General features: G+C 36.9%; 1 protein-coding gene across 3 annotated transcripts in view; it reads left to right on the forward strand.

Moving 5' to 3' along the window:
* The window catches only part of Emcn (endomucin), a 62,435-nt gene that overhangs the window by 34,928 nt on the left and 14,751 nt on the right, over positions 1-12,756 (forward strand). For 2 of the 3 annotated variants that reach the window (XM_042701702.1, XM_042701701.1), the window contains exons 5-7: positions 4,660-4,698; positions 11,704-11,805; positions 12,031-12,084. In XM_042701702.1, the coding sequence (XP_042557636.1) occupies positions 4,660-4,698; positions 11,704-11,805; positions 12,031-12,084 (195 nt within the window). The remainder of the gene's footprint in view (positions 1-4,659; positions 4,699-11,703; positions 11,806-12,030; positions 12,085-12,756) is intronic. The other variant, XM_042701703.1, reaches the window with a different exon arrangement.

Below are 12,756 nucleotides of genomic sequence, written 5' to 3' on the forward strand. Positions count from 1 at the left end.
TGAAATCATGAGCTAAAATAAACTATGATCCTTTTTAAGTTGATTTACCTTAGGTATCTTGTTACTGTAACAGAAAGATGACTAACACTTTCTGCTGGGTTTTTTTTTTTATTGTGATTAAGTGATTACATAATTTCCCAAATTTCACAGTATTGTGGATAGTGATGCTCAGTTAAAGTCACAAACACATTCTAACCTTCCTGGAGGAAATTGTCTGTCACGGTCTATCACATTTACGAGCTCTATGAGCTTTGCGATACAGTTATTTCTTCCACATTGGGTGGGTTCTGCTGGTTTTGTAGAAGGAAAGAGGAAGCTATGGAAGGGAGAGAGGTACACAGCATAGGATACATCAAGTGTCTATAGCCATTAGAAAGGAGGCATCTTGTTAGAAAATTAACAGAAAAGGAGAAACTGTTGCTCCCTTTCTCCCTCCCTCTAGTAAATTCTGAGTTGGCTTAGGAAAGAACGCACAATAACATTATAGATCAATAACAAGTTGAGATGGGGCAGAACTTACTACCGAACTATAGGATGGCAAATAGGTAAATACCTCTAAGAGTTTTGGCAGGACACAGCTTCTTCTGGTAGCATAATACAATATTACAGACCTGAAATATGAAGAGAAAAGTCTGACTTTTGTTAAGTAGAAAGAAAAGTATTTATAAGTAGGCTGTAGGTTATCAAATAGTTCATAACATTTATATGTAATAAATGGGTTATGAAATACATTTCCTTCTGGCATAGTTGACACTAGTTTAAGGTGCAGTTTGCTTTTTCTCTCTCACACACACACACAAATATATAATTTCATAATAACTGAGCAGACATTTTTAGATATAGTATTGGCTGGATTAGAGAATGGCCTACACCCAAGTCTTTCCTCCTCAACATGCCACACCCCTCTTAAAATAAATATCAGTATCTGTGGTCATGCCAAGGGGAAGTTGGCTCATGAGTTATATATAATGATTCTCAATTTAGATTGTCAAGGTTCAAAAAAAAAATGTAGCACAGTAATTTGTTACTTCCATGTCCAACAGCTCAACATCTTAACATCAGTTTGTCCATCTATAAAATAACCGTAATAAGATTACAGCTCCAGGAAGGAGGAAGGGTAGGCAGATAGAGTCATTATATTCAACGTATATTGCATAAAAGTTGAACTCCATAACTTGACCGTATAGATGGGATGGGGAAAGATGGCAGAGAAAAAATGGAAAGAGTAACATTGACCAAGAAGCATTGTACTCATAACTGGACTTGGGGAATCAAAACCCTTTTGTACAATACTTAGTAAGAATAAGTTTGTCAATGTCACTTACTTGAGGACATGACCCAACTTTTTCTTATATGCTATTTGATTATTTGCATATCCTTTCCCATGAGTAGATATGAAAATTTTCCTTTGCACTATAAAGTCAGTTACATGTTCTGTCTTAACCACATGAGAAATAATCTTATGTCCCATGACTTAGTCAATGTTACATGAGAGAATAAGAAAAACAAATAAATAACTGAGCTGTTCATAATATATTACTTTACAAGTGAACAATAAGAGAATTATGCCTAGGCATGTTGCACATAGGTCTACATCATTCCTCCTGCGTTTGATGATAATGTTATTCTATTCTATTTGCAGTTGCATTTTACTAGCTGGAAACGCAACATACTTTGTCAGATAAGAGGATTTAACCAAGTCCATTGTATTGCAATTAAAGTTTCTGAGTCAAAAGATAACTTTGAGGACATTTTTGCTTTGGATTAGTATGAGCAACATTTTGAAATTTACTTGTACTCTGTAAGAAAATCAAATTCAACACACACATTTTAAGTTGCCAACCACCCCCACTAGATAGACATTTTGATCTTTACTGAACATCTAACTTGGAGAATGATCGATCCGTTTGCTATTTAGGTTTCCTTATTTCCTCTACTGATCAGAGACTGGTCTTTTCTCACAACACGTATGTATCATGAACAAAAACAAGGGATAATTACAAATATCTTCACTTTTTCCTCCAATATCAAATTACATTACATTACAGCATGCATCTGTACTATACTTTCATAGTTTCCAAACTAAGCTTACATTTGAAACTTGTATTCATATGAAAACACTTATTCAGTTTTTATATGGGGATACTTTGTATTTTCTTCCCGTCTTTTCTTCCTTCCTTCCTTTCTTTCCTCCCATCTTTCTCTGGGCCTCTTTGCTTTTTTATGTGGCCTGGATTAAGCCCGAAATTCAGTGTATGCTAGGTGAATGCTCAACCATGGAGCTTACATCCTCAACTCTTGTTTGTTTTGTTTTTGTTTAGCTAAATTTTTTTGAGACAGGGTCTCAATATGTAACTGAAAGCTGGTCTCAAGCTGATGCTTCTCTTATCTCTGCCTTCAGAAGTTGCTGGGATTTCATATACCCTATGCCCAACTACATTCCACTATATTCCATTCATATGTTTAATGTTCATGTAACCTTAAATTACATTTATATTTCTTGGGTAGTTTATGTTCCTTTATAAAATTACCCATTTTGAAGGCTACACCAATTTCAGATAAAGGATATTTAAAAGGTTTTTGTTTGATACAAGTGTAAATTTTCATTCTTAACCGTCTTTCAGTAAGAAAGGTTGTGACCCGATATTATTAAGAACAAAGGATTTTGATTTTCTTTCTATTCTAATCCTCTAAATGCTAATAAATATTTTAACTGCATCTCCCAAATGCAGCATTATACCACGTTCAAAAGCATTTTAATTAGTTATCAAAGTAGGAATTAATTCTATAAACTTTTATTTGCAAAAGTTTAGTGGAAGGAAAAGCTGACTATTTTCATGAAAGAAGATGGATTTGGAATGAAAAGAGCTGAATTATAATCCAGTTTCCACCTACAATGAAGTAATTTCATTTCTTTCAGCAACTATTTATAGATTTGCCAAATGAGAATAATTGGTCTCTTATAGACATCATCAAATAATCCGTGTAACCAATCACAAAAAGATGTTTCAAATGGTAGTTATCATTATCCAAGTAGCAATTTTAAATGAAGTATCAATTTTCTTTTAAAATCTGAATTCAGGTAGGTAGATAGGATTACTCTTATTATCATATGGAAACAATATGAAAATATAGGATAATATAATAACATAACAATATAATAACATTTTATTATATATAATGTAAAAACATTTTATTATGTATAATATAATATAAAATGTCATTATATTATCCTATATTTTCATATTATTTCCAATCTACCAGGGACCTGCTCTGCAACATCCTGGTGGTTGGCTCTATAATCACAGCTCTGAGGAAAACAGGAAATCTATCACCATAGAGTTCTCTTGTAGGAAACAAACACTTCTGTGAAGAAGAGAAGCAAATGCCCTAGGGTGAGGAAGGTGCTTTGGGCCCAATGAAGCGGGATAAATGGGCTCCTTTGAAAGGGAGGGGCAGCTAATTTAGGTATGGTAGTAGAATAGGCCTCTCTGAACACACATTTGAGTAGAAATTGAAAGCAAGGCATCAGGGCATGCATGAGAGAACACTGAGATGGAGAGATGAGACCTGGGGCTCAGGGAGAGCACTGTGTCTTTTATCTATGGTGAGTAGCTTGGATTACAGGCAAGAGCCACCAGTGTCTGGCTGATCTATGGTTATAAAGACACAACCTAGAGTGAGGTCAAACAAGAAGCTGAATGGTTGGAGTAGAATTCAGGAGCAAGGGAGAACTCACGTTCTGTTAAGACTGCCCAGCCACAGGAAGGAACAGAGAGCCACTGGAGCGGGCAAGTTTTCACTTGAAGAGCTTTGTACGGAGCTTTGCAAGTAGCAAACGGAGATATTTGAGTATGGTGTGAATAGTAACAGAGCCAATGATCAGGCATGATGGAATCTAGAATGCATTTTGAAGCTAAAGCTCATAGAAATCGGCAGTCAAGTGACCACACAAAGGAAGCAAATCGATATTTCTAAGTAACATTTTTAAGGTTCTATTTATTGTCCTTGTTTTAAATTTTTCACACAGCAAATCCTATTTACATTTTATTTATTCAAGGTTGGTACAGGGATGTTTGATTATGATTCCCTCAAGTGACTCTCCTGGCAGAAAGCTCTCTTAGACTCAGTGTTTCATAGATGCATCGCCCTGTGTTTCCCAAATGATCTTTCTGTCCCTTCCCCACCCACTGAGTTACATCCTGTCTTCGCAAAAATTCCACACAGGGCAGGCAGCGCTGTCCAGGAAGCAGCTGCTAAAGTATCTTCCATTCACTGTGCTCCATGCCCTAAAGCAGGATGGAGCAAATGGTGTCCCACAAACCCAATCTAGCCTCTTCTTTTTCTCAATAAAGTTTTTGTTGAAACACGGCATGCCCATTTTGCAGATACATAGGGCACTCATCCTTAAAGGTAGGATTGATCAATTACAACAGAACTTCTGTCCCCGAAAGCCTAAAATACTTGTCCCTTCAAGAAAAAAAAATTGATTGACTCCTGTTCTCGAGTGTCCTCTAACCACGAAGTCTCATGGTTCTATGAGCTGAGGAAAAAAAGAGTCTGAAACAGTCTAAGACCTATATCCACTTAAAAATAATGTAAAATCTGTTCTTTTAGGAACACTTCAATGTTTAGTAATTTTCTTTTCTTTCTTCAAAGCTGAGAATCAGAGTTCAATCAAAATGACCACAGTGACAGGTAAGTTTACTATTTTCTGAGTATCTTCATGAGTAAAACCCCAAGAATGAGACAAAGCAGTACCAAAGGGTATATAGGAAAACAATATGCAGCATCAGAAAGGTTAGGCAACCTTCAATTTAAAAAAACAATGCAGCCCAGGAGAACCTCCAGGGAGGGCTGGAGTGCTTTGTGGCCAAGGACAGTAGCTAAACAAAGTAGCTACTGAACTGTCCTCTGCTTGAGTCTAATTGTTCTTGGTCTATGGAAAGTGCACCCTCTCCCCAAAGTAAAGTATCTTATTGCACTTTGGGGGCAAATTCTGATCCTTCCAAAAATCAACAACACCTGGCAGATCCCATCACAATCATGCTTGGCTACATGTCTGGGTGTACTGTGATCTAGTCCAGTGGCTACATAAAGTCAGCCATCATCTCAACATTCCCAGTGTCCAGTACACTTTTGAAAGATCTCATTGCCCCTCTCCTTTTTTTCATATGTCTTGGCTAAGTTTTAGAGCCTTAACTATTTGGCAGACAGCAACTTCAGTAGAAAAATAGAAGCAAGACCAGTCATGGCATGTCCTGCCATGTCTCTCCTCTAGCCAAATTCCAAAGGAGAATGGACTATCCTGTCTGAGCTCATTCACTGTGCCCACACTTTCTTGCAGTTGGTGGCCAACCTTTCGAGCAAGGTATATAAAGTGCAGCATGTTGCAGCATGATTTAGTCCCTGCAGGAAGTTGTCAATCTTGTTTTTCTACCTTTTTTGTTGTTGTTTTGGGATACTAGAAAAAAATTTTCTCTCTCTTTTTTTTAAATACGTTTTTTATTGTAAAAATACCATATAGAGGGGTTACAGTTACATGAGCAAGGCAATGAGTACATTTCCTATCAAGCAGTGTTACCTCCTCCTTTGTTTTTCCCCTGCCAACCCTTCCCTCCCACCTCTATAACTACACTCCTATATTCCCCCCTTTACCCCCCCCCACCTAAATTGTAAAGTTCCTTTTTCAACATAGTGTCTTGTACATCTCATTGTTACAATGGGTCAACCTGTATCCCTATTTAAGCATTTTGTTTTCTCCCTTCCCCTCCCCAAGTTAGAGAAGGGTATATACAAGATGCAGGGCATTGTCAATTGAACTCAGAACCTTGCACTTGCTGGGCAAATGCTCTTCCACTTGAGCCATGCTCAGGTCCTTTTGTATTTGGTTTGCATTCAGTTGAGTCTTGATCACTTTTGCCACTGCTGACTTGAAACTGTGATCCTCCTATTTTTACCTTGGAAGTGGCTAGATTACAGGTGTGCATCACCATGCCAGACAATTCTTTCAGTAGCACAATCTTGGTATTATTGTTCACATTGGATCTTATAAGCTAGACATATGCCTAAATCAAAATAAAATTTAGAGCCTTTTAAGACTTTCAAGATCTTTTTGATGCTTAAACTATTAACTTTCTCTGAAAAAATGAATCACCTGGTTTTATTTAACTGGTCAAAAGTTTACAAGAAAGAATTGACTCTACAGCGTACATTAAAATGCTGCCTCTGCCAGCTCCTTGCTGTGTGATCTTGGACCAATCACTCTTCCTTGGCTTCAGTTTCCAATTGGTAAAAATGCACATTATAATGCAATAACTGAATTAATATGTTTAAACAATTAGAATGATACCTGCTAGCTATTGTCCCATTGGATTCCAAAATAAAGTCCTTCTTTAATATTTATGTTCATATTTTCATTGGGAGAGAAAGAGCATGCTAAACCTTTCAGCACACTAAGAACAATTTCACTGATCTCACTGATAATTATAAGCAATTAGATTGTTATAAAATCTATTGCCTATGGAAAGGCAATGGAAAGGATTTTGAGTCACATTGACTTATTCTTTTAGCCTTCCATTTACTGTCGACAGATTACAGTATCTCCTTGGCCCAAGGTATCATAATCTTTAAAACAAAAGATTAAGGCAGGTACAATGGCTCATGCCTATAATCCTAGCTATTTCAGAGGTAAAGATTGGGAGGATCATGGTCCAAGGGCAACCTAGGAAATTTGTGAGATCCCTTTTTCTAAAAAGATTTTTTTAAAAAAGAAAGAAAAAGCTAAGTGTGGTGGTGAATGCCTGTCATCCTAGCTACTCAGAAAGTGTATCTGGCCCAGTATGGCCAGAGTAAAATCTGATAACCTATTTTTTTAAATAATAAAAGCAAAAAGAGTTAGAGGCATGACTCAAGTGGTAGAGCACCTGCCTAGAAATCTCAGAGCCCTAAGTTCAAATTCTAGTACTGCAAATATATATATACATATATGTGTGTATATATATGTATATTGAAAATGGTCTATTAACTTGTAAAGGCAGAAAATTCAATTCTATCTGGAAAAAAATATGTTTGGTTGTTTCAGAGATGTGTTTTATTTGCTTCTTTGCCTTCTTCTGTTCTTCTGTGTATTTTTATATTAGAAATTTTGCAAAAGTTACACAACCTAACATTGACTGGATGTTTCCACTTTCTAGGGGCTTAATCATAATATAATTTTATTTAATATCATGTAATAAATAATCATATAGTATAGTATATATGGATTACCATCAATCTTATCACCATTTCTTTTTTAGGTAATTTATATTACTTTTATTCATTTAATCTTTCCAACAATAATATGATGTATAATTCTAGGACTCCCATTTACATATGTGAAACGTCAGCTCCAAAGAGTTTAAACATCTTACCAAAAAAACCATAGGAAATAAGTTCCACAATCAGATTCAACTCCAGTACTTTTCCTAGAATTTCCTTTAAGTGCTGCTTTATACTTTTGTATACCTTCCCTGACAATTATCTTGATAGTAATGTAGGATATTACAGTCTCACCAAACACATAGAAATCATCAGACCACACCATAAATCCCTCAATCACAGAAAGAATAACAGTGGTCTCATAAATTGTGAATCCAGCCCAGGACTATAATCTCAACCATATGATTATGTCAATAGACATAGGTAACTAACAGAAATCATAACCTATACTGTTTTAAATTAAGTAGAATAGGAAAGAAAATGCCAGATGGCATTTACACACATGGAGGTAAATTTTGTGTAAGTTTTGGGTTTCGTTTTTTAAAAATTTTAGAAATTTCTGTCCCAAGAGCCATTAAATCCTACCTGTACAAGATGCTCAGCAGTGTCACTAGCCCTGGACAACCCACATGCTGTGACTAGAAAAGCTTCGGTTTTCATCTGTATCCAACAAATTAGATTAGACTCAGCCTGAGGCTGCCACATAGCCTGCCCTTAGCAACGTAAGATACGCAGTCTTAGAGATAAACCATTGGAGAAGTGGTGCTGTGGCTCAAAGTGAAAGAGCACTGGCCTTGAGCAGAAGAGCTCAGGGACCGTTCCCAGGCCCTGAGTTCAGGCCCTGTGACAGACAAAAAAGAAAGAAAAAATAAACCGTTAGGAAATCATAGGAAGATGGAGACTGCTGGTTATTTAACCAGCCCTTATCCTCTAACACAACTGAAAGAGTAGTTCATCATCATAAACAGCATTAGAAAAAGCACATCAAAAATACCAAGGTTTCAGATAGTTCCCAGTCTTCACTTTACTATCCTCTTTTCTGCCTGCTTGGTGCACTGGTCTGACATTTTGCTTTGTTTTAGGGGTATATATCTAGCTTCCTCCCACAGATCTTGTACATGGCAAGAACAGTACAGACTCTGAAGCTTGTTCTTATCCACAGATGTCAGAAAAGCATGAGCACATAGTACATGCTGGGCTGTGGGTGGCAAAGAAGGAAAGCCAAGATGGTTTCTTTGATGCAGTTAGACAGGTCCTCAATCCTTCTAAGGGGTCCCAATCCTAAAATGCCTCTTAGTGTAATCAACAAGTCAGCTGCTTGCAATATCATGCCTGCAGTAGCAAGAGTGCCCATGGGGTTTGGTGAGAATTTCTACCTTTTGTCCTCCACAGACTTGCTGTTCTGTGGGCAGACAAGGCCAACAGGCATCATTCAAGGAGAACATTTCACACCACAATAGAGGAAGAACTAATTTTCAAAACATCCTCTTTAAGAACTAATTTTTATTTCTAATTTGCAGTAATATCAGCTTATCACACAGCTATTTGTATTTCCTTTAACGTTATTGGGATATTACGTTGTACATGCAAAGAATTATAAGTTATTCTTAAAAATAATGAAATAATTCTTATAAATAATTCTTTGTTTCTGTTTTGAGGCTGGTGCTAGGGTTTCAACTCAGGGACTTGGCATTATCCTTTAGCTTTTTTGCTCAAAGCTGGTGCTCTACCATTTGAGTAATAGCTCCACTTCTAGCTTTTTGCTGGTTAATTAGAGATAAGAATCTCACAGATTTTCATGACTGGGCTGTCTTTGAACCAGGATCCTCAGGTCTCAGTATGCTTCCGAGTTAGGATTACAGGAGCCAATGCTACTTAGCTATAAATAATTCTTATGGATACTTTCTGTTTGTTTCTTCAGATTGAAGGTAACCAGTGATAATTAAGTAAACTAATAAAGATTAAATTTTAATAAGATGGTCCTTGGATAAAAGGGCAGGGACTAAATCGGAAACAAAAACAGACAGTTTTTAAAAAGGTTAGGGCTGCAATACTGCCAAAGGTTATCTACAAATTCAATGTGATGCCTATCAATATCCTAACCTCATTCTTCAATGAAATAGAAGAAGCAATCCAAAAATTCATATGGAACAATAAAAGACCCCGAATAGCAAAAACAATCCTTAGCAGAAGGAACAATGCTGGAGGAATATCAATACCAAATTTCAAACTCTACTACAAAGCCATAGTAATCAAAATAGCTTGGTACTGGCACAAGAACAGACCTCAGGACCAATGGAATAGAACTGAAGACCCAGAAATGAACCCACAGACCTATAGCCACCTAATCTTCAACAAGGGAGCTAAAAAAATAGAATGGAAGAAAGACAGCTTCTTCAGTAAATGGTGCTAACAAAATTAGTTAAACACCTGTAGAAAACTAAAGTTAGATCCTTATATATCACCCTCAAAGTAAAAGCAGACACCCTGAGAACATTACAGGAAGGAATAAGAGAAACTATAAGGCTCATTGGCACAGGCCAAAATTTTCTTAATAGAGATGCAGAAACACAACAAATCAAAGAAAGGTTGGACAAATGGGATTGCATGAAGCTGCAAAACTTCTGCATGGCAAAAGACGTAGCTAGCAAGATCAATAGAAAGCCCACGGATTGGGAGAAGATCTTCACTAACCATATAACAGAAAATGGTCTCATATCTAAAATATACTTGGAACTCAAAAAGTTAAATCCCCCAACAACAGATCCTCACAGACACAACTGCCCAATAAATAAGTGGGCTAAAGACTTAAAGAGAAACTTTTCTGAAGAGGAAATAAGAATGGCCAATAGACACATGAAGAAATGCCCATCTTCTCTGGCCTTAAAACAAATGCAAATCAAAACAACATTGAGATTCCACCTCACCCCAGTTAGAATGGCTATAATCAAGAACTCTAATTACAACAGATGCTGGAGGGGATGTGGACAGAAGGAAACCTTACTGCATTGTTGGTGGGAGTGTAAACTTGTTCAACCACTTTGGAAAGTAGTATGGAGGTTCCTCAAAAGACTCCACATAGAGCTCCCCTATGACCCAGCAATCCCACTTTTGGGCATTTACCCAAATGATGACAAACAAGACCATACTAACGCTACCAGCACAACTATATTTATTGCAGCATTATTTACCATAGCTAAGATATGGAACCAACCCAGATGCCCCTCAGTAGATGAATGGATCAAGAAAATGTGGTATATATACATAATGGAATTCTATGCCTCCATCAGAAAGAATGACATTTCCCCATTTGTTAGGAAATGGAAAGGCTTGGAAAAAATTATATTAAGTGAAGTAAGCCAGGCCCAAAGAAACATAGGTCCCATGGTTTCCCTTATTTGCAATAAGTAGTATATGTCTAGGTTGATCTTACCAGACAAGTAGAAAAGATCAAAAGCTGTGTACATATGACCATATAAACTGATGCTAAGTGAAATGCACCCCAAAATAGGAGCACAAAAGATTTTACCTTTCTTGCTGTCCTTTTTAATGTACTTATAATGTACTATGTGATTTTTTTTCTTTGTATGTTATTCCCCCATGGTATAACCCCTGTTGTCAGTGTATTTGATTTCTGGTGCTCTGCAACATATATTTTTCTAATTTGGGGAGGGGAAGGGAAATAACAAAATGCTGAACCAGAGATACAGGTTGCCCCATTGTAACAATGAGATGTACAAAACACTATGTTGAAAATGGACTTTACAACTTGGGAAGGGGGAGGAGTTGAGGAGGTGGGAAGGGAAGGGATGGTAGGAGAAAATAAAGGAGGAAGTAACAATGCTCAATAGGAAATATATAAAACCCCTCTGTACAGTATCTTTACAATAAAAATATACATTTTAAAAAGCTTATGGTTAAAACCACTGAAATAAGGAATGAAAATGAAGGTGCCTTTGATTTCCTCACTCAAGTCTTAACCACTATCTTTTCTTTACAACTACTGAGGAATACTATGAGATTAATGTCCTGTGTATTCATACCCATTCTAAGTATGTGTGATGGAGAAAATCATTTTCTTTTAAAGTTGTAATATCTGAAATTTAAATAATGCTTCGGTATAGATTTGAATCTCACAAAAATCTCATCTAGTATTGGCTCTACAGCCTTTTGCTGAGGGTAAAAAGACTTAATTCGTGAAGCCAATTCATGAAGATAGAATATTGATACTTAGGTTGTGTGGTTTCAAGTTTGAGCATCTTTCCAAGAAAATAGATGAATGTATGGTCTACTGTTACCATGGTATATATATATATATCTTATTATTCAGCAATAAATGATTTTCCCAGATCTCCAGAATTTCAAACTGCTAGAATCTGCAGAGAAACCCAATCAGAAGATTCAATACTATTGTCTGACTGTGGATTTGTGATTTACCTGCAGCTAGTACTCACCAATCAGGTGCATCACCTTCTAAACCCACTGTGCTCCCCTTCCTGCCCTCGACATCAGTGACGCCTCCAAGAAATATCTCACAGTTCCAAGGTAGGATGTGTGTCCTGCTGTGTTCAATCCCTCCTCACCAAGTAGACCCCACCAGTCTTCTCTCTTACCTCAAAACAAAGCTTTTTCAAGATGTCAAAAATGCTGCCTGGCAAGACAACACCCACAGATCATAGATATTTCCTTAAATGAGTATGATGAGCGGGATATTTGGATTGACACACACTAATCAAAGATCACATGCTCCTTTTTCTTGCTTAATGATAGGTACTGAAGATGTAGAAAATGCAACCTCTCCACCAACCATCCCATCTTATTCCAGTGAGTAACACATACCTCTGTGTATGGCAGTAAGATGTGCAGAATGCGACGTTAGAGTGTAAGCAATTAGGGAGATGACTTTGCAGGGAGACATCCTAGGGAACAAATGGCTGCTCTGCAAATGTCCTGATTAACTAGCACCCTTGGCAAGTGTTTCTTACTGTTATACCAAGCAGTTATCACCAAGGCCCAAAGATGACTCAATGAGCCTAGTTCCTGATAAGCCAAAGGACACAGCTTGAAGTCTCAAATCATCATGCTTTATGCCTCGACTATAGTCTAGACTTATTCATCAATTCATAAATTAAACAATTTAAGTAAATTACAAAAAATGATTTTTGACAGAACTTTAAAGTTTAAAATGGCATTTAAGATACATTCCATGTTAACTAAAATGTATATTTGCCTTATAACATATTGTATGTATGATAAGACAGAATGCAGAATATTCAATAGTTTCTTTAAAGTAAGAATCAAGCCAGGCACTGATACCTCCATGCTGTAATCCTAGCTACTAAGGAGGCTGAGATCTAGGATTGTGGTTTGAAGCCAGCCTGGGCAGGAAAGACTATGACACTCTTATCTCTAATTAACCACCAAAAGTGCCAGAAGTAGGGCTGTGGCTCAAGTGGTAGAGTTGTGCTAGCCTTGAACAAAAGAGTTCAGGTACAG

The sequence above is a fragment of the Dipodomys spectabilis genome, unplaced genomic scaffold (genome assembly GCF_019054845.1).
Source record: "Dipodomys spectabilis isolate Male_0828 unplaced genomic scaffold, ASM1905484v1 ptg000297l, whole genome shotgun sequence".
Classification (NCBI taxonomy): Eukaryota; Metazoa; Chordata; class Mammalia; order Rodentia; family Heteromyidae; genus Dipodomys; species Dipodomys spectabilis.